The 23,469-nt window shown below is 43.6% G+C and overlaps 1 protein-coding gene across 1 annotated transcript in view; it reads right to left on the bottom strand.

Annotated features, from left to right (window-relative positions):
- SLC7A11 (solute carrier family 7 member 11) overlaps positions 1 to 13,396 on the bottom strand; it is a 262,008-nt gene extending 248,612 nt beyond the window's left edge. Inside the window, exon 1 of the mRNA XM_075860442.1 lies at positions 12,771 to 13,396. Within this exon, the coding sequence (XP_075716557.1) occupies positions 12,771 to 13,059 (289 nt within the window). The 5' untranslated portion in view covers positions 13,060 to 13,396. The remainder of the gene's footprint in view (positions 1 to 12,770) is intronic.
- Positions 13,397 to 23,469: the final 10,073 nt, after the last annotated feature.

The raw sequence follows: 23,469 nt of genomic DNA, 5'->3' as shown, positions 1-23,469 counted from the left end.
TGTCTGTTCTACATCACTAGCAGCCTCCTCCAACTCTTGCGGATGCGCCGTTGCTTTGTACTCCTCATATAAAATCGTCACAACAGATACAGGGACATAAATTGACTCAAAAACACACTCAAAGGTTAAAACACCACCTCCCATCAGGATGCAGACAGGCCACAATTGCTATATAGAGGGAGATTGCACTGGGGCAGATACTGATAAAACAGCCACTCACACGCCTCATATTCATGAGGGGGGTGGCTGTTTAGTATAGACATTGCCCGCAGATATAGCTTCTATAGATGTGCCAGTCGCATGGTTGTGTGTGGTGCACCATGCTCGTTTACAGCCTATTAGTTACACCTATCATATTCCATCAGGCACGCTGCCCAGTACATATCAGGTGCACTAAAACAAGCACTGACATACCATTCTCCCCCATCATTAACAAGGCCCAGCTGCATCCTGAAAAAATATTCATGATAACCATGAGGTACTAGTTGAAAATACGCAAGCTCGCAACCCTTGTACTCCCCTGGAATGCGCGGTGCAGCGATGAAGCCGGGCAGAGTGCTGCAAGGTGCGTGCCCATGGAGTAAAAGGCAATGGCACCTTCGAGAAAGTTGGAGGAGACTGGTAGTGATGTAGAACATCCAGGGGGATGTCAACCAAGCATGGAAAGTTGGGTTTGGAGTCAGGCCTGTGCGACTCTTCGGGATAGTGGCCCCATGACCCTTTAATGAATAATTAGCATATAGCGTGCGCCGTTTTAAAAGTATATTGATATTATTAATATAAAACAAATTAAATAATGCACTTTGTAGTGTAGTGCTCTTAGCATATTTCTGCATCAGAAAAGTATGTATATTTGCCACGTTCAAGTTAATACAACTGTTGATCTAATAAACAATACTAATTATTAATGTACTTTTCTACCACTAATCCCTATAATATACAGGACTTGAAGAGATATTAGATTTGTCAAAAGTGGTTAAAGCTTTGCTTTAAGGGTCCAGACCAATGCGAGTTAAGAATGTTATATGCTGAGGAAGTTCAACTGCATTTGTTTGTCACAAATATTTTTACAAGTGTTTTTTTGAGGCACAGCTTTTCTGCCTGGGGAAGTGAACTGATATTTATTTAACACTGAGATCTGGATCAGGATCATGATCTCCAACTATGAGCTCAGTGTGTTGTTTTACATTCAGGACACTTAACCACTGAACCAATGTTTATATGTTAGGGGAGAAGAGAGATGTCCCTTGATGTGCGTTTCTTAAGAACCATGATCAAAAGTTTTGTGTTTTTTAGAACGAGAAAACAAATAGTAATTATCTGTAGACCAAAAAATGAAGGGCTGATTATTGACTCTCTAGTGTCTCACATTGTTATCTTCTCTACAAGTAGATAGCCGCTAAATGTTTCTGTCATATAATTCTTTAGATTTGTCTATGGATTTACTTGAGAGCATTCCATTAGGGATAACATAGTAGATATAACATTTAGCTACAAACAAGAGCAATTATTTAGTAGTAAAAGAAATAAAAGGGAAATAATGGATAACTTGGATTATTTGCTACATTAGAAACTATCCCTGAGAGATTACTAATGAGACACAAGTAATTAAAGTCTTTTGTAAAAAAGAAAGAAAAAATCTTTTTAGATTGTCTTGAGCTTCCAGGCACAGTTTAAATAAACGTTAAAAAAAAATACAGTGTAATCACATATAATTTAATGAACGTGAAAAAAGGAATTTTGCTTATAACTTTGCATAGCACAGATGAAACTGAACCTTTAGTAAGAGATCAATGGCATTTACCTGGATAACAAAATAAATTGTTTCTAAAAAAAAAAACAAGTATGAGACAGGGTAAGGCCCAGTTCACACAGAGGTTTTTGGTGCTGTTTTTGACGTGAAAGCCAGGTCGGAAACCGTGCCAAAAAAACGTCCGAAATCGCCTCCCGTTGATTTCAATGGGAGACGGAGGCGTTTTTTCCCGCAAGAAGAAAAAGCTTGCGGGAAAAAAAAAAAAGCAACATGCTCTTTCATCAGGCGTTTCCATCTCTGACGTCCCATTGACATCAATGAGAGGCAGAGAAAGCGGTTTTCGCTGTGTTTTTTGCCAGCGGTACTCAATGGATGAAATACGCAGCGAAAAACGCGGCAAAAAATGCATCAGAGTTTTTTGCAGGCAGGAAAAATCGATTTTGAGGCAGTGTGAACACACCCTAATGAGTATGAAAATTCAGTGAAAATATTGATATGCGCAATAAGCATAACTGAATTTAGACTTAAATAAAAGTTAATAATTATAACTACAGTGATGTGACAAAAGGTAATTTCTCTTTGAAATATGTTGTTTTACATATCAGGCTAAAGTTACCAAACATTGTGTCCTCACTATGTCTCAAAACCTAGTTTATTAAGACAAATAAGTCAACTTGAAGAAGCCATTTTAAAACAAACAGATTATGTGATCGAGCCACCTGTGAAAAGTAATCCTGTCTTCTAAGAACATCAAAAAATGATAACCTCTCTTGAGTAAGGTCAGTGTTTATACAATAAGAAACTGAACAAACGTTTTATATAAGAGAAACCACTGCCATCCAAGAGTAAAGGCCCTATTACATGGCCAATTATCGGGCAAACGAACGTTCATATGAATGCTCGTTCCCGATCCTTGACCTGTTTAATAAGGGAAAAGATCAGCTGATGAATGTACAAATGCTCATGCAGAATAAAAAAGCATTGTTGTCGGCAGCATATCTCCCTGTGTAATCAAGGAGAGGCGCTGCCGACATGATGAAAATGTAGGGGGACAAGTGATCGGAATAACGGGCACTCGTCCCTATACGTATCCAATCATTGCTCCGTGTGATAGGAGCAAACGAGTGCCGATCAACGAGCTATCTCGTGCAGTGTAAGGCTGGGTTCACACAACCTATTTTCAGACGTAATGGAGGCGTTTTACGACTCAAATTACGTCTGAAAAACGCCTCCAATACGTTGGCAAACATCTGCCCATTACTTTCAATGGGTCTTACGATGTACTGTGCCGACGATCTGTCATTTTACGCGTCACTGTCAAAAGACGGCTCGTAAAATTACAGCCTCGTCAAAGAAGTGCAGGACACTTCTTGGGACGTAATTGGAGCCGTTTTTCATTGACTTCAATGAAGAACAGCTCCAAATTACGTCCGTAAACGACGCGGCGAAAAACGCCAGTACATGCATTTACGTCTGAAAATCAGGAGCTGTTTTGTCCTGAAAACAGCTCCTGAATTTCAGACGTAAATGCAGTTATCGTGTGCACATACCCTAATAGTCCCTTAAAACAAATGCCCACCAGACTAAAAAAATATAGATAAAAAGTAATCAATACCGTAGTCGACTGCGCTATTCATTCCGTCAAAACGACGAAACCCTTAAACAACGGTGACAAACGGAAACCATTTCCAACGGATCTGTCACCATTGAAAACGGTTTCCGTTTGTTTCAGTTAGGGTTCCATTCATGGGTTCCCCTCACGGAAAGCTCCAACGGAACCTATGAACGGAGCCCTGACGCAGATGTGAACGAAGCATAAGAATTTGGTCATTTTGGGGATTTGAAGTGCCTTTGAAGTTATAAAAATTCCCAACATGAATTAAAATCTTGAGATAAGCAGATATCTACTGTCTTTCACGTTAAAACATTGTATTGCTAAAATTGTATTACTTGTCTAAAAAACTATTTATGTCCTAAATGGACCATAAATAATTTCGTACTGGAAACTAATGTACTAAATGAGGCTTTAGACACTGAAGGATCATGCAAAGCAGTAATATGAAGGGGCTTTCTCTCTATTACAAGTGATGGCCTATCGTTAGGATGCGGCATTACTTGTTGATCATGGGGATCTGACCTCCGGGACCCCATGAGCATGGCCAGCCTTAGGTACGTGCGACCAGAGCTATCGCACAGCGTGCCACCCGCCGCACTGTAACAGGGGCGCCACCGGCTATATTGGAGGGTTTTTAAGCATGAACTGTCTGTCCCTAAATATACAGACCCCAGACCTCCTGAATACAGACCCCAGACCAGACCCCCTAAATACAGACCAAAGACCCCTTAAACTAATACAGAACCCCAGAACCCCTAAATACAGATCCCTTAAACTAACAGACTACAGACCAGACCCACTAAATACAGACCACAGACCCCTTAAACTAGTACAGATACCCTAAATACAGACCCCAGACCAGACCCCTTAAATACAGACGACAGACCAGACCCACTAAACTAATACAGACTCCCTAAATACATACCCCTTAAACACAGACCACCTAAATACAGACCTCCTAAATACAGACCCCAGACCAGACCTCCTAAATACAGACCCCCAGACCCCTTAAACTAATACAGACCCCCTAAATACAGACCCCCTTAAACTAATAAAGTGCAGACCACAGACCAGACCACCTAAATACAGACCCCAGACCAGACCCCCTAAATACAGACCACAGACCAGACCACCTAAATACAGACTCCAAACTAGAACCCCTAAATACAGACCCCCTAAACACAGACCCCAGACCCCTTAAACAAATCCATGATCCCCTTATACTTACCTAGCAGCTCACCTCACGGTCTTCTCTCTTGCTGCTATTGTAGGATCTGCGGTCATGTGACCAGCTGGTCTCTAATCAGTAACAAGAACTGCAGACATAAGGTCATGTCACCTTTATGTCTGCAGGTCATTTACAGGACATACACAATGCTGTCAAAAACACATTGTACTTGGGGCCTCGGGCCCGGGGCAGCCGCCCAAAATGCTCAATGATGAGCCGCCATTGTTGCCATAGCATCTCAATGGGATTCAAGTCAGGCCTCTGCCACTCCGAAACCTTGACCATTCAGAGGTGGACTTGCTTGTGTGCTTCGAGTCATTGTCCTGTTGCATAACCAAACTGTGCTTGAGCCTTAAGTCCCAAACTGATGGGCGGACATTCTCCTTCAGGATTTTCTGACACAGAGCTGAACTCATGGTTCTATCAATTATGACAAGTCGTCCAGGTCTTGAAAAAGCCAATCAGCCCCAGACTATCACACTACCAACATCATGTTTGACTGTTAGTATGATGTATTTTTCTGGTGAAAATGCGATTTTATACACCAGATGTAACGTGACCCATGTCTTCCAAAAAAATCCACATTTGACTCAACAGTCCACAGAATACTGTCCCAAAAGTCTTGGGGTTCTACTAGATGTTTGTTTTTTTAACAAATGCGAGATGAGCATTTGAGTTATTATCAGTCAGGAGTGGTTTGCGATTTGCAACTCTCCTATGGATACCATTTTTGTTGTAGATGCCCTCTTGGTCAAATTTTGGTAGGCCGCCCACTTTTGGGAAGATTCACCACTATTCCAAGTTTTCTACATTTGGGGATAATGACTCTCATAGTGGTTTGTTGGAGTCCCAAAGCCTTAGCAATGGCTTTGTATCCCTTTCCAAACTGGTAGATTGCAATGGATTTGTTTGGCATCTGTATTTGAATCTCTTTAGAATGTGGCATCATGCGCTAATTTTTGAGACCTTCTAGCCTGCCTCACATTGTTAGACAAGTTATATTTAACTGGTTCCCGACCGCTGGCTGTGTTTTTACGGCCAGTGGTCAGCTTCCTTAAAACCCGAGCCATAGACTTTTTACGGCTCGGGTTTTAACTTGCTGCTCAAGCGATCGGGCAGCTGAATGTCGGGTCTCCGGCTGTCAGTGCCTGCCGGGGACCCTGAGGAGAAGATAGAAGCTTTCGCTGCTTCTGTCTTCTCTGATCACTCGTACACAGCGCTCAATGAATGCTGTGTATAGGAATAGAGGCAGCAGCCTCGCCGCTGTCTCTATTCCTCCCGGTGTTCATGTGACTGGTCACATGATCGCCGGGTGCCGTTAGTGACAGACTGCTGCTGGGTCTTACTAAACCCAGCACAGCCCTATTAGTGACAATCGTCACTATAAGAGGGCTGATTTCCCCTGTAACTGGGGCTGCTGTGCAGCTCCAGTTACAGTGGAAAAGCATGGTCTAAAAAAAAGAAAAAATATATATAAAGTTCCCCAAAGGTCTTTTTTGACCTTTGAGGGACAGACCATAGTAATAAAAAAAAAGTCAATTAAAGTGCAACCATTGTTGTAACGCTAGCGCTGACCCAATTACCCTAATATAGACATGTAATATATTAAAATTTACGGTAGACAATGACAATCACAAGGTCTATTTTAGGGTAAAACTATGTTATTATCAAAAAAAATAGCTGAAATGTAAAAAAGCTTATTTTTTTACTATTATTTTCAAACTTTATGAATACAATTCTAAAATAGCAAAAAGGATGTGTATAAAAACAATAAAAAAAGAAACCTGCATTGTCTATGGAATAAACATCGCCAAAATCACGTCGTTAGCCCAAAAAATAAAAAAGTTATAACTATTTAACTAACACGTGCTAAAAAGGGCTAAACTGTGTCTGGTCCTGAAGGCTCAAAATAGCCCGGTCCTGAACTGGTTAAGTAATGTTTAGATTTAACAAGTCAGGCAGTAATCCTGCCTGGGTGTGGTTCTGAAATTAAACCCAATTGTCAAATGAATTTGATTAACTGGTTGATTTAGTAGCGAAGGGTGCAAATATGTTTTCACATAAGGCCAGGTAGAACTGAACAGCATTTTTCCTTCAATAAGTCAAATCTTCGTTTAAAAATGGTATTTGGTGTTTACTAGTGTTATCTTTGCCTAATATTAAAACTAGTTATATGATCTGAAACATTCAAATGGGAGAAATATGCAAAAATAGAATGAAATTGGGAAGAGGTCAAATACTTTTTCACAGCACCGTACGTAGCAAATATTGCTTTTGTTTCTCATGTTCATATATAGTCCAAAGTAGAGACGAGCGAATTTCCCAAAATTAGCTTAGTGTCCGATTTTATTGAATTTGCTGCGAATCCCAAGTGCCCCGTTTGCCCTGAAAACTCATGTCTGACTCTCAGATGGTTTCTAGGATCCATCCTCTTTTAACAGGGTTGCCTACTTTATGTCTATTTTTACTAATATAAGGGAAACAGAATTACAGATGTGTCTACCCTTACCGTTGCTAGAATTTGATTATTGACTCCAATTTCTCATGAAACCAATTCAAAACAATATTGTGACATGCTAGAAAAATCCTTGACATTACTTAATTCATATCACAACCACTAGGTAGCCACACATGGACACATAGAGCATACACCGCGTTCCAAATTATTATGCAAATGTTATTTTTCGCTGATTTTCCTAAATAGTCGATGCAAATGACAGTCAGTATAATCTTCAAGCCATCAACCGTTGGAGTATAATGCAAATTTTATTGAACAAATCTCCTAATGATAACAGATTTTTTTTTAGAAGTAAAAAACTCAAAATGCACTGTTTCAAATTATTATGCACAACAAAGATCAAAACATTTTAAAGGTTGTAAAGAGAACTAAAATGGTAATTTGCAGAGATCAAAAGCTCTTTCAATAAAAAAATAACTTAGCAGGCCAAGTTACATGTTAACATAGGACCCCTTCTTTGATATCACCTTCACAATTCTTGCATCCATTGAATTTGTGAGTATTTGGACAGTTTCTGCTTGAATATCTTTGCAGGATGTCAGAATAGCCTCCCAGACCTTTTGTTTTGATGTGAACTGCCTCCCACCCTCATAGATATTTTGCTTGAGGATGCTCCAAATGTTCAGGGTTGAGGTCAGGGGAACATGGGGGCCACACCATGAGTTTCTCTCCTTTTATGCCCATAGCAGCCAATGACACAGAGGTATTCTTTGCAGCATGAGATGGTGCATTGTCATGCATGAAGATAATTTTGCTACGGAAGGCACGGTTCTTCTTTTTGTACCATGGAAGAAAGTGGTCAGTCATAAACTCTACGTACTTTGCAGAGGTCATTTTCACACCGTCCGGGACTCTAAAGGGGCCTACCAGCTCTCTCCCCATGATTCCAGCCCAAAACATGACTCAGCCACCTCCTTGCTGACGTCGCAGCCTTGTTGGGACATGGTGGCCATTCACCAACCATCAACTACTCCATCCATCTGTACCATCCAGGGTTGCACGGCACTCATCAGTAAACAACATGGTTTGAAAATTAGTCTTCATGTATTTCTGAGCCCACTGCAACCGTTTCTGCTTGTGAGCATTGTTTAGGGGTGGCCAAATAATAGCTTTATGCACACTTGCAAACCTCTGGAGGATCCTACACCTTGAGGTTTGCGGGACTCCAGAGGCACCAGCGGCTTCAAATACCTGTTTGCTGCTTTGCAATGGCATTTTAGCAGCTGCTCTCCTAATCCTATTAATTTGTCTGGCAGAAACCTTCCTCATTATGCCTTTATCTGAACGAACCCGTCTGTGCTCTGAATCAGCCACAAATCTTTTCACAGTACGATAATCACGCTTAAGTTTTCTTGAAATATCCAATGTTTTCATACCTTGTCCAAGTTATTGCACTATTTCACGCTTTTCGGCAGCAGAGAGATCCTTTTTCTTTCCAATATTGCTTGAAACCTGTGGCCTGCTTAATAATGTGGAACGTCCTTCTTAAGTAGTTTTCCTTTGATTGGGCACATCTGGCAAACTAATTATCACAGGTGTCTGAGATTGATTACAATGATCCAAAGAGCCCTAAGACACAATACCATCCATGAGTTTAATTGAAAAACTAATAATTAAATGTTTATGACACTTAAATCCAATGTGCATAATAATTTGGAACACGGTGTAGATTTCTTGAAAGTATCGAAAAATTATGTTGTTTGTTTTTCTTTTTAAAGCTGGTCATCTTGCGCCATTCATCTCAGGTTATGTTGAGATAAGAGAAAAGATAAGGAAGGATACATCTGATGTGTCACTTACTAATACATAGTTTTTAGAAGATCAGCGTCGATGTCTTCTTCTCTGAAGTGTTGCCCTTTTGTTAGTACAGCCTTCTCCATGGACTGTACGGCGCTCCCGCTCTGAACATGGCCGCTGATGGAGGGCCATATGACCAAACACATCCATCAGCGTCCTCCATTGAATAGTACTGTGCGTGACAAGAGAATCTAGCGCAAGCAAAGTGCCATGTGCAGTGTTATTCAATGGAGGCCGCTGATCACATGCCCCTCCATCAGTGGCCCTGTTCAGAACGGGAATGCCGTACAGTCCGTGGAAAAGGGTGTACTAACAAGGGGGTGACGCTTCACAGAGGAAGACATTGTCGCTCATCTTCTAAATACTATGTATTAATAAGTGGCACATATTGCTGTTTCCTACACATTAGTATAAATAACCATAAAGTGGCCAACCCGTTTAATGCCAAGCCAGCATTAGTAATGTCATCCACCTATAGCCCTCGTGATTGGCTGTGCTTGAGGGAGGAATAACCACAATGCATTTTGCTAGGGTTGCCTGAAAGGCATTATAGAAAAGCCTACCCAGGTGTCATTGTGACCCTTTTTCTAATCTGTAAAATGGTAAAATGGTGGCTGACGATCACCAGCGGATCCATTTTGCCCTTATATGCGTGCCGCGAACTTCAAAAGTTTCTGATTTTGATGAATCCAAAACTTTTGGGAAATTGGGACTAAATTCAATTTTGATAAAATCGAGACACTTATCTCTAGTCTAGAGTCAAAAATTTTCCTTGATTTTCTTTTGTTATTCAACTCTTATAGTAGCTAATATGAACCAACCAAACAAGACTGGACCAACGGCTTGGTCTAAAGCTGGCCATAGATCTTAGTTTAAAGTTAGCCAAACCTGCCGATTTGGCTCGAATTGGCCAATAATCAAATGTTTAAGGGAGTAGCCCAGGGGTAAGAAAGATTGTGCATGTTGGATTTCAGTTTGCCTGATCCTTTGTTCACGTGAAAGGTGCTCCATGAGGTGTCTGGCAGCGGCTTAAACCCCCTCTCCCCACTGAAATTAACATACACGTTCTGATTGGCAGAGCATGCATGTTTATCGGAGGTCAGAGGAGTGTTGGACTGACAGCTAATGTATATGGCCAGCTTTAAGGTTATGCAACAAGTTAAAAGTTGTTCAACTGGCAAATCAAACAGATCCCTTCAGTTCAATTGTAGCCTTTGGAAGACGACTGCATACAAATGCCGGCTGCTGGACTTCACCTTTTAACAAGATTTCTTATCCTACCCTGCAACAAAGATTTTAGTCCATATACAATGTGATATTAGGCCATTTTCCTTGTATAGGTACCTGCACATTGATGAGAGGAAGAAAACTATAACAACCTGTAATCTTGATTCAATGCTGCTTTGTATCATGGCCTGAATATGAAATACTAACCAATCTTCTATTTGAACTTTGACATATGTCAGTGCTCTAGAAATAACCTTAAACCTTTTTAGTATAAAGGATCTTATTGTTCATGGTTTATGTATTTAAGACTAATCTCCACAGGCACAGGATTGAGGAGGCAACCTTACCCATTGTACAGGTATTAATTTGTAAATCAGTTTAAGAGGATCTGTTATCCTTATATACAATAAAACTATTGGAAATGCTGTTGAATTAATTTTACTTTATATAATTACTTAAAACGCACCAAACTTTTCAGGTGACTTTTAGAATAAGCTGTCATATGTGTGTACACTATTTCTGACCATTATATGACTTGTATATAGCCTTTAGTAGCAGTTTTCTCTGAGCTAGTGGAAGGAGCCTAACGGCTATCATGTCTTCTATACGCAGCACTGTGCGTTTGGTGTACATGTTAGATTTTCCAGACATATACGCAAAAGGTATGTGTGAACAGAGCCATATACAAGGTATGCATGGTACAGAGACTATAGTAAAGTAACCTGTAGTTTGCAGATGGGCTAGCTGAAAAGAAAATGAGGGAATTATGGGAATGTTCATCAACAGGAGGGAACAAGAAGGCTACATTCACACGGACGTAGCCCACCTCGGACGTGAAAAACTGCCATTTTCCACATCCGAGGAGGACCCGTGCGGGACGCGTTGTCACGGATCCCCCACAGACTACATGTCCTATTTTTCAACGGACCAATTACATGCTCCGTTAAAACAACGGTCGTGTGATCGGCCCCATTGAAATACATGGGTCCGTGTGATGGCCGTTGTTTTAACGGCCGTCACTCGGATGAGATTCATGTTCGTGTGAATGAGCCCTAAGGGCTCGTCCACACATAGCAGAATTGTTGCATATTTTTTCCATTCGGAATTGCGGACGGAAAATACGCAGCAGAATACAGTAGCAGTAAAGTGGATGAGATTTAACAAATCTCATCCACACGCTGCGTACATATTCCAAGCAGAAATTGACCTGCGGTGCGTATTTTTCGGACCGCAGCATGTCAATTCCTGCTGCGGAAAGTGGACTGAATCGCTGTGTTTTTCAGAGGAGGTGTCACCATGTCCCAGCATTATGAAAAACGCTGCAAATACGCACCGTTTTCTGCAGTAAAAAACGCAGGAAATTATGTCTGCTACTTTCAATGGAATTGCTGCAGAAATTTTCTGCAGCTATTCCGTTATGTGCGGACATGTCCCAAGGATACACAAGGAATCTGATTAAGCAATTCCCCCTTGTTTGTACATTTAGGGCTACGCGCGTGATTTTCGCGTCGCACGGACCTATGTTAATGAATGGGGCCGTTCAGACTGTCAGTGAATTTCATGCCGTGTATAAAACTCACGACATGTCCTATATTTGGCCGTGTTTCGCACAGCACGCACGGCACACGGAAGCACTTCCGGGTGTCGCGCGTGATTCGCGCAACAATAGTAAAAAAAAAATAATGAAAACAGAAAAGCACCACGTGCTTTTCTGTTTGTAAACATAAAACCAGAGTGTCATAATGATGCCGGCTGCGTGAAAATCACACAGCCATGCACCATATGCTGATGCCACACGTACCTTTTGCGCGCACAAAACGCAATGTTTTTTGCGCGCACAAAACTGACACGTCCGTGTGAATAAGGCCTTAATGTCATACAGTAGGTTAGGCTCAGTCTTGTAATACACAGAAGCTATTCTCTACATGCCATTCATACAATAAATAACTGATATGACTACTTCTACTTCCACATGGTCTGCTGTGTATACACACAGTTACACAACATCCCCCGTGTAAGAATCTTAACGTGCACTCATTTTACTTCCTTTTCAAATTCTTTATTTTTTTCCTGTATGGAACGCTTAAACCACATTTCCATAATGACTGTAGTTAAAGAATTTGGCAAGGAGTAGGTTAATGTAACAAAGGTAAGACCTAGTATTTACTGACACACCTTCATTACGTCACACTAATAGCAGCTTACACTGTAAGAAACAGATGTACACACACTCTGCTATATATATATATATATATATATATATATATATATATATAAACACATATATCTCACAAAGGCTGTCCCTATGGATTAGTCAATCTCACAAACATCTGGCATGAAATTAAATCAACTGGATATTAACACAAAGCAAAATAAGTTCAATAAACCATAACTTAATCATTGTATAAATAGAATATAAAGTCTAATATGATTAGGTGAAGTCACGAACAGTCACTTAATATTGCATTTTATTGTGTCCTTCAGGCAACTAACAGTACAAACTAACTTTTAATATTATAGTTACTGTGAATTTTAGTGTATCCATACAAGTTTGAGAAGATTTCCAATAACATATGTATAGTAACAGTACACATCTACAATATAATAATGCATAATGCAGGCTGCCACTTACCAAAAAGCGAAAGGATGCCACACGCAGTCCACACGATCAAGGACATTCCTACGCTCCCAGTGTGTTGTAGGATTCCTTTAGGGGAGATAAAAATCCCGGCTCCTATGATAGTCCCTATTATTATAGAGATTCCTCTTAACAAGGTCACTTTCTTTTTCAGTACCACTTTCCCTTTCCTGTCGGGTTCTTTACCCTTTTTTGAGGGTAGCAGGTCTTGTGGTTCATTTTCAGGGTAGAAGCTGCCTTTGGATATCATAGACACATCAGCAGAGGTGGATTTCTTATACATGGTTAAAAAGAACAATGGTATCAAAATGAAATAGAAAAAAAAACCAAAGTGCTGTGCAGGTAGACTAAGTCTTTCTTAAAACTACAACTTGTAGCAGCTGCGGCTTTGCTTCTCAGTAACACCTGTTTCCTCACTGCCCTATCATTGGAGACCAAGTCAGCTTCCTCATGGGTTAGATGATTTGTACGGCATTTAGACTGCTGTCACACAAGGTTATTGCTGCCCAATGATGATGCAAATTCCCCAGGTTTGCATCAGCCACAAGAAAAAAAATCTTTGCATTACTCAGCACTTCTCTTTACTCAGGATTCGGAACATGTTGCACAAGGAAAATCTTGATCTTCTTACACAAACTCTGGGGGAGTTAGAGAAACTCCTGTTGTTATAAGCAGATCATTGTGACTTGCAAAACTGCTTTGAGATAAAGAACAAAGAATATTCACTCACAAGTTATCTAGCTTGGTGTTTCCAATTCATTTTAGTCGCTATACACTGTTGCTTCTGTTTATCCACACACCTTGAAATAAAAGTTTTAATAGTTATTCCATGCGCAGAAGAAAAAACTTGGCAGGAACAGGGAAATCCAGTACAGTAAGATGCGAACATTTTTGGATTCGCTTATATAATCTGCAGATGTGTCTTCCAGGAATTGTATAGAATCCAATTTTTTTTCTCTTTAGATCACATTTCTGTTGCTATATATTCAATGACTTTAACCTAAAGCAGTACTATGGTTCTGTGGCAGAGGTTCACACCAACTCTGGGGTCCTGGGGGTCAAACTCAACCAGAGTGACATCTGTATGGAGTTTTCTACTCTCACTGTGTTTGACGTTTTAGAAATAGGTTTTGGCTTATAGGCTTTCTAACTATCCGGAATATCCCCAGAGTCTGCACTTTCTCTGTGCTCTAAAACGGGGCGTCATTTTACGTGCTGTTTTTTGAAAATGAGGCGTAAAAACGCCCCGTCGGAACAGAACGCCGTATTTCCCATTGAAATCAATGGGCAGATGTTTGTAGGTGTTCTGCTTCAGATTTTATAGCCGTTTTTCTGGAGGTTTACGGCCCAAAAAACGGCTGAAAATAGCCCGTGTGAACATACCCTATGAGATTACCAATAGTCCAGAAAATGTCGACACCTGTGACTACATAGGTTATATCACATATGTCCAGTTCTGAGAGCCTCCAGATACACTAATATCCATGTACAGTTTGCGAGTGATATTACACTACATGTTACTTGGTACTGAAGAAATCACAAGCTTCAGGATAGACTGTACTTTATGTCTGGAAAATGATTCCAAAAAATGCATGTATTATTTTATAAAAACTGGTATTGAGAAAATAGGGGTATACACAATAGGTGTTTTTTCAGCAATTCCAGCTATTTTTGCAGAATTTTTTTGCATTACTTTTTAAAAAAATTAGTGGAAATTATTTTCCTGTCATTTTTACCAAAAACACTGAAAAATTTCAGACAGATGCTAGCTGTCAGTGCATGGAAAAATATGAATTCCCTTTCAAATAATGGGGGAGACTAGTTAATAGTAACCCACCGAGCGATTGGTGCACCAGTATCTGTCCTGCATGCAGCGTGTGCTTAGTTCATCAACAGGACACACACCCAGTTGATAAACGTGGTGTAGACAAAACCAAAAGTGGTGGAAAATGTTAATAAGTTGGTCAAGTTCGCTGCAACTCTGAAACCTCACCCACTTTTTTTTTTACACATATACAAGTCAATACAAGTGATACAGGGGCTTCATAAATATGCCATTTAAGCTAAAAACATTAATAAATCTGCCCGATTGCACTATTGTTTGTGCCATTTTGTGCATGTTTTCAAGGCATAGTTTGACGAACAGCTGTTAGTGGCAGGTTTACCTGCTGAAACCCTAGAATATCAGCTGGTATAACCCTGGTAAACTGTGGGTGACCACACATGTCCGCTGCATTGAGAAACGGTCACCCGGAATCCCAGAGAGCAGAAGCTGCTGCTTCCAACATTTTCCACTCTGACAAATAGAGAGGGCTCTGAGAGAGATTTTTTTTGTATGGATTAGTGGACTGATGGATGGGAGAATTTATGCTGGATCAGACTACACTGCATTTATTCGTAATCAGTTATCATGGTGACACATAGGTCTGCATAGGAGCTGTAGATGTAAAAAAATAAAAAATGGTTGAAAGAGTGTACATACTAGTCCCTCTTCCATGTGGCTTAACTGCCTGTCCAAGTAAACTGATTTTGCAGAGATGTGATTTATTGTGAAGATTGCATGCCATTATGTAAAGAGTGTACAGTCAGATTTCCTTTTGGATGCAAACGTGTGACCTTTATCTTAGGGTCCTTTTATACTGGCCAATTTGGGCCATAAAAACGTGCGCCGATCAAGGAGACAGCTTGATAGCTTTTTTCACAAGGAGCTATTATCAGTAATATATGGGGACGAGCAATCGTTACTACGATCGCTCTTCCCCATGCATTTCCATCGTGTCGACAGCACATCTCCCTGTTTACACAGGGTGATGTACTGCCGACAGCGTTGATATTTTGTGCTGTATAAACCATACGATCAGCCGATAAACGATTGTTTGCTCGTTCATCTGCTGATCGTTGCCCTGTTTGCCCTGTGTATACCCAGGATTAAAATAGTGCACAATTCATTAACAATGCAGCTTGATAAAATACCAAAGAATTGAATAACAAAGTCACCTCTGCTATTTCTGTAACAATGATAGCCTTATACATTACTCTGAACCCTCTTTTTTTTAACCTATATATAGAAATAGTATCTATAGTAGTTGAAAGCTCAAAGATGCCACAAAGACACAAATGTAGTAGTTTATCTTGACGCTGAAAACTTGCTGCAGCGTGATATCACACAAAAGCCATTTAAAAGCCATTTAAAAAAAACAAACAGATAAAGTTTTTTGCCACTGTGTATTTAATGCGTTAAAAGTCAAGATAAAGACAACTGTATTACCCTTTTCCGCAAAATGACCTGCCAGGTAAGTCATAGTGCAGGGGATGATGTAAGGAGCGGTGTCACGCACTGAGCCCAGTCCATACGCTCCGAGTGACAGCTGTGTATTACAGCTGACACCCGGAACTAATGGCCAGGAACAGTGATCGCACTGTTCCTGGCCATTTATCCACTTAAATGCCATGGTCAATAGCGACCGCCACATTTAAGCCGTTAGAAAGAGGAGGGTGGCGCCCTCCGACAGCCCATCAGCCCCCCGCGACACGATCCTCTCAACTTATAGAATAAAGTGAACATGTCGTTTTTACCGTACAATGAACGCCGTAAAAACTCACAGTACATTATATGATACAATAAGTGATGGCATGAAAAAACTGCGACTTGTCCTTCAAAAAACAAGCCCTTACATGGCTATGTCGATGACAAAATATAAAAGTTATGACTTTTGGAAGGCGCGGAGGAAACAAACGAAATGAAAAAATGAAAATTTCTTGCGACGGGAAGGGGTTAAATAACAGCTGTTCAGTTCAGCATCTAAGTAACTTATTTTGATCATTTTCTACTCAATTTGTTGTTTTTTTCTCATCTTAGCTCATCTCCTGCCCGTATCTATTTTATTTCACTTCAAACACAAACATCTTATTTAGAGCAAGGTGTCATGCAGATGTCCGTGTTCAGGATCTGTGTCACGTTTCCTGAATATAACTCCAATACTATACCTGTAATTATACAAGGAGGCACACAGAAGCACCGAATGTGTGAGAAAATAATCATAAACTTTATTGCTGCAACTTTAAAAAAAATAATTATGTGCACCAACACGGCCATTAAAAACTGATGGCACACGGAACGCACTGAAATTCATTAAATACGGTCCGATGGTCTGACAGTGATATTCAAGAACAAAACAAATGATCACAAATCTAAACGATCTGATGGACGTCTCACCCTTGTGATATAATCCCTTTGCATTTAGGTAGTGGTGGACTGATCAGAGGTTGAGGTTAGTGACTAAGAAAATTCCTTGGTGATTCTGAGAGTCCCAGAAGCAGATTCAGAAGGCAAATCTGTACCTGACGTGGTTGAAGTATTAGGTAAGGAAGATGAGACAGAAGCTGAGGCAAGCACTAGACTAGGCATGTTTTTCACAGCAGTTATCTTAAATTCCTTAAGTTAAATGATGAGCATCTCACCTCAGGCGGCGCCCTGCTGCCTCTCTGCGGGGGTGACGGCGCCACTGAAACCAGCCGCCGCCACCCCCTCCTGCCCTATAATTGTACCTGCGTCTATAGGACACAAATACAATTACATACATAAGTTCTGAATGGTGGGACAAGTTCCATGCCCTGCTTGTAAAGGATCTGCCAGACACAGCTTCTGTGTCAACGCCCGTGGTTAATAAGTCTGCATCAGCTCCTAGGTCTGATAGAGTGACTCGATCTGCTACCACTCAGGCTGGTAGGCTGAGGAGTGGGAGAACCTATCACAGCCTGGCCAGACGGTTCTAGCTCCCGCCCTCTGTCTATTTACACCTTCATTTGCTTCTTGTCTTTGCCTGTGATTCTGTCTTGTTTCCTGGCTCTGCTGTTCCTGCTACTACTATTGACCTCTGCTTCAAATTGACCCTGGCTTTACTGACTACGCTCCTGCTCTGCGTTTGGTACCTCGTACACTCCTGGTTTGACTCGGCTCGTTCATTACTCTTGTTGCTCATGGTGTTGCCGTGGGCAACTGCCCCATTTCCCTTAGCTTCTGTGTACCCTTGTCTGCTTGTCTGTCGTGCACATATTGAGCGTAGGGACCGTCGCCCAGTTGTACGCCGTCACCTAGGACGGGTCGTGTAAGTAGGCAGGGACTGAGTGGCGGGTAGATTAGGGCTCACCTGTCTGTCTCCCCACCCGGTCATTACACTGCTATTCAGCGCCTTTCACTGACGTAAGCAGCGCGATGTCGTCATTGTGCCGATTGCGTCATTGAATGACAGGGCAAGGCAGCCTGCTAATCAGGCCTTTCAACGACGCAACGTTGATAGGCGCTGATTGGCCGGGCAGAGTGACTTGCCCTGACACTCAGTGCCTTTTGATGACGCAAGCGGTGCGCTTGCTTCGTTGAATAATCAGGCAAGGCAGCCTGCCAATCAGCGGCTTTCAAGGATGCAACGTTGAAAGGCGCTGATTGGTCGGGCAGAATGACCTGCCCTGCCACTCAGCGCCGCGTTGTTCAGCCCCAGCAGACCTGCATTGCAAGAAGACAGCACGGGAACGGGTTTAGGTGAATATGTAAAGTTTTTTTTTTGCTAAAAGTGTGAGGGGCTATATATGCAGCACTATCTACAGGGGTAGGGCTGGATGTGGGGGTCTATATGTGTAACGTCCGTGGTCGCTGACCACAAACTCCTCCCATCCTGTCTACGCCCTTCTCTTCAGAGATGTCTGCACATGCGGCTGTTCTGTTCCGCAGTGACTACTAGGGTGCGCTCGCGAGCTCAGTCCAGCCTTAAGGAGCCAGAGCGCACACATGTGTGAGATTGTGCTCTTTGCTCCCAGATCTCCATGAACTATAAGAAGGGCTCTTGCCCTCCCTGCATTGCCTGAGCGTTGTTGTCATTAACTAAGTTTGTCTCTGCAAATGGTCCCCTAAGTGTCTCCAGTTCCCAGTGTTCCCCGGTCCTTTTTCCTGTAACCTGCATCCAGTGTTATCCTGGTCCAAGTGCCGTATTCAGTTGGAGTCGTGCTGCGCTGAGTACCTCGTCTGTTCTGCTTCACCACGCCTGGTGCCTGGTGCCCCCGAGCCTGTCTTGCTACTGTCTGAAACTACCACAGGTACACCTATACGAACTATAGACTTTGACCTGTGTCCGGTTGGTCAGCTGCCGTAACCATTAAGGCGGAATGGCCCAGTGGGTCCATGCACCCAACGTGACAGTACGCACAGGCCGTGGACCCTGCTGGTCAAGTCAAGATCATGATGACGTCACAATTGATGCGGGCGGATATGCTAAACCTCCGGTTTCGACAGGACCAACTCCTCCAGGCATTGAACGTTATTGCACATCGGCTGGATGTGCGAATTGCTGTTCCTCCTACTACACCTCCTGGCGGTACAGACCCTCCGACTACACCTCCTGGCAGTGCTGATCCCCGCTTTTCTTTGCCGCTACCTCATCGCTATGATGGAGACACGAAGGCCTGCAGGGGATTTTTGAACCAGTGCCAGATCCACTTTAGCCTGTATGCAAGGGCATTTTCGACTGATGGCGCAAGGGTCACTTTCATCATCTCTCTCCATACTGGCAGGACCCTAGCATGGGCGAACCCTATCTGGGAGAGACAAGGACCAGAGACCCGTGACTTCCAGCGGTTCCTACAGACATTACACGCAGTGTTTTGAGGAGCCTGGACGAGTCTCGTTGGTAGCTGCCTCCTTGCTGAACCTTCGCCAAGGAGACACATCCGTGGGTGAGTACGCCATCCACCTCTGCACCCGGGCGGGAGAATTACTGTGGAACAATGAGGCCTTGGTGGCTACATTCTGGCAGGGACTGTCCCCCGAGATTAAGGACGAGCATGCCACCCGAGATTTGCCATCTACCCTGGATGACCTCATCCCTCTGGCCGCCAGGATTGACATAAGGATCCGAGAACGGCTCCAAGAGGCTTCGTCGGGAGGGAGGACTCCCTAGCCCAGTTCCTACTTTGCAGCAACCCCTGCTGTCCTCATCAGCTGTTCCTCCAAAGGAGTCTTTGAAGATGGACCATCTCAAGCTGTCGACCCTGGAGAGACAACACAGACGCACTTCGGGACTCTGTCTATATTGAGGCTTCGGAGGCCATCTTGTGCGTCTGTGCCCCCAAAAGCCACAGAACCTAGGGTGGGTTGGGGAGACAACCTTGGGTGAAGAGGGTCTTTCTTCTAAATTATCCATCCCCGTGACTATACTGTCCGGCAAAAAGATGCATCGGGTCTCTACCTATCTGGAGTCAGGATCCGCATCTAACTTCATTCCGAGAGACCTGGTGGATCTTCTACTGTTGCCCACAACCCCTCTGGAGAGGCCTTTGATTGTTGCCTCAGTGAATGGACTACCTTTGCCAGACTCGGTGTAACGTCTGTGGTCGCTGACCATGAACTCCTTCCATCCAGTCGACTCCCTTCTCTCGAGATGTCTGCACATTCGGCCATCCTGCTCCACAGTGACCACCAGGGTGCGCTCACGGGCTCAGTCCAGACTTGAGAAGCCAGAGCGCACACATGTTGGAGATTGGAGAGCACCCAGGGCTATGGAAGGGTCCCAGCCCCATCCTCCCACGCCTGAGCGTTGTTTTTGTATTCCAAGTATGTCTTGCAAATGGTCCCCTAGTGTTTCCTGCTCCCAGTGTTCCCTGTTTCTGTATCCTGTAACCTGTATCATGATCCAGTGCCGTGCTGAGCTGTAGCCGTGCTGTGCTGTATACCACGCCTGTCCTGCTTCTCCACACCTGACGTCTACCTGCTGCCTAGTTCCTGCCAAGCCTGCCTTGCTACTGTCCGAGCTGCCACAGGTACCCTATATGAACTATAGACTCTGACCGGCACCCTGTTGGCCAGCTGCCATACCGCCAAGGCGGTACAGCCCAGTGGGTCCACGAATCCTACGTGACACTCTGTTGTCGCTGTGACAAGCCGCTAAAGCTCCATGTGGGAGTCCTTCATTCTGAGCTCTTCTAATTGTTTGTCCTGTCTAAGGCCAATAACTCTGTGCTGCTGAGCCTGTCCTGGCTCCGACTACATGCCCCAGTCCTGGACTGGAATTCTGGAGAGGTTCTCCAGTGGGGTTCCGACTGTGCCAACCGCTGCCTGGTACAGATTCATCCGGCTCAGCCTCCTCTGCTTCAGTCCTTGGCAGGATTGCCTTGTCATTATTCTGCATTCTCAGATGTCTTCATCAAGAAAGAGGCGGAGACGCTGCCCTCACACCAGGCATATGACTGTCCTATCAAGCTGATTCCTGGTGCATCCCTTCCCCGTGGTAGGGTATATCCTCTCTCCTTGCCAGAGACCCAGTCCATGTCCGCCTATGTTAAGGAGAACTTGGAGAGGGGCTTCATATGGAAGTTTTCTTCCCTGGCAGGAGCCGGGTTCTTCTTTGTCAAGAAAAAAGATGGTTCCCTGCGCCCCTGCATCGACTACCGGGGTCTCAACTAGATCACGGTAAAAAATAGATATCCTTTGCCATTGATTTCTGAACACTTTGATCGCATATGAGGAGCCAAAAAATTTGCTAAGCTAGACCTGCTTGGGGCTTCTAACCTAATCCGGATTCGCCAGGGTGACAAATGGAAGATGGCATTTAACACCCGTGACGGACTCTAAGAATATCTAGTAATGCCATTCGGCCTGTATAACGCTCCCGCGGTCTTCCAAGAGTTCATTAATGACATCTTCCATGAACTCCTGTATGTTTGTGTTGTGGTCTATCTGGATGACATCTAGATTTTCTCTACAGATGCAATGACTCATCAGAGAAAATGTCCATCAAGTTTTGTTGTGATTAAGGGACAATCGCCTGTACGCCAAGTTGGAGAGGTGCGTGTTTGAGAGAAATGCTCTACCCTTCCAGGGCTACATCATCTCAGATCAAGGCCTCAAGATGGATCCCGAGAATGTTAAGGCCGTCCTGGAATGGCCACACCCTCAAAGCTTGAGGTCTATACAGCGTTTCCTAGGATTCGCCAGTTTCTACAGACAGTTCATTCCAAACTTCTCCTCACTGACATCTCATATCTCTACCCTCACCAAGAGAGGCATGAAAGCCAAGGTGTGGACTCCAGAAGCGGAATCCGCATTTAATAGCCTGAAGAGTGCCTTCACGTCAGCCTCTATCCTCCATTATCTAGATGTATCTCAACAGTTTTTGTTGGAGGTGGATGCCTCCTCTGTAGGTGCTGGTGCTCTGCTGTTCCAGAAAGGTTCCAAGGGCAAGACAATGGTATGTGGCCATTATCCTAAACTCTTCTCTTCCACAGAATGCAACTACTCGATTGAGGATCGGGAGTTACTGGCCATCAAATTGGCCCTAGAGGAGTGGAGACATCTGCTAGAGGGCGCAGTTCATCCCATCTTGATATTCACTGACAACAAGAACCTCACTTTTCTTCAGACGGCCCAACGGCTGAACCCTCTTCAGGCGAGGTGGTCGCTCTTCTTTGTTCTAGTTTGAGCTCCACTACCATCCGTCCGACAAGAATGTGAGGGCCGATGCCTTGTCCAGGTCGTGCGAGACAGAGGACACGGTGGAGTCTCCACAAAGTATTATTGACCTGTCTTACATTGTCTCGCTCAACCCTCTGCAAGTCAGAAACATCCCTCCGGGGAGGACATTTGTGCGCCTGGCAGACAGAGGGTCAATACTCCGCAGGGGACACCCTCCAGACTGGCAGGTCACGCGGGGACCCGAAAGACCCAAGACCTGATTGCCTGTCATTTCTGGTGGCCCACGCTGCCCAAAGACATCATGGAATTTCTTTCATCCTGCTCGGTGTGCGCAGCTAACAAGGTTGCTCACTCCAAACCTGCTGGCCTGCTCCAGCCACTGCCTCTGTCCAATGCTCCCTGGCAGCATATAGCTATGTACTTTGTTACGGACCTGCCTCCCTCTGCGGGATGTGGTGTGGTCTGGGTGGTTGTAGACCGATTTTCGAAGATGGCTCACTTCATTCCGCTGATCGGTCTACCTTCTGCTTCTCGACTGGCCACCATCTTCATCCAACACATCTTCCGCCTGCGCGGCTTGCCTCAGCATATCAAGTCTGATCGGGGGGTTCAGTTCACCTCAAGCTCCTGGAGAGCCCTCTGTAAACTCCTCAATGTAAAGTTGGACTTTTCCTCAGCCTACCATCCTCAGACCAATTGTCAAGTCGAGGATCAATCAAATCATGGAGAACTACGCCTGAATTCCTCTACCGGTGTCCGTTATGTCCGAGGTACCAGCAGCTGATTCTGCTTTTAGGGACTTCCTGCAGATCTGTCAGCAGACTCGATCCACAATTCTGCTGGCGGTCGACCGCATGAAACGGAAGGCAGACACAAAGAGAAGAGAACCTCCTCAATTTCTCACAGGCACCAAGGTCTGGCTGTCCTCCAGGAATTTCCGACTGAGAGTGCCATCATACAAGTTTGCTCACAGGTTCCTCGGATCCTACAGCAGATCAATCCTGTCGCCTAGAAGCTTTGGCTGCCTCCTACCCTCAAGATCCCTAACTCCTTCCTTATCTCTCTCCTGAAGTCGGTGGTCCTGAACCGCTATACCAAGATTCCTAGCCCTGCATTTGCGTCCAGCGGTTCTTCTGATAGCTTCGAGGTTAAGAAGATCTTAAGAGAGGTCCTGGGAGCCAGAAGAGAACCTCAATGCTCCTACCCTCCTGAAGAAGTTTCTCTCTCACTTTG

Source organism: Rhinoderma darwinii, chromosome 1, assembly GCF_050947455.1.
Source record: "Rhinoderma darwinii isolate aRhiDar2 chromosome 1, aRhiDar2.hap1, whole genome shotgun sequence".
Classification (NCBI taxonomy): Eukaryota; Metazoa; Chordata; class Amphibia; order Anura; family Rhinodermatidae; genus Rhinoderma; species Rhinoderma darwinii.
Note: the sequence above shows the minus strand (reverse complement) of the source record. Positions and strands in the feature narration are given on the sequence as shown.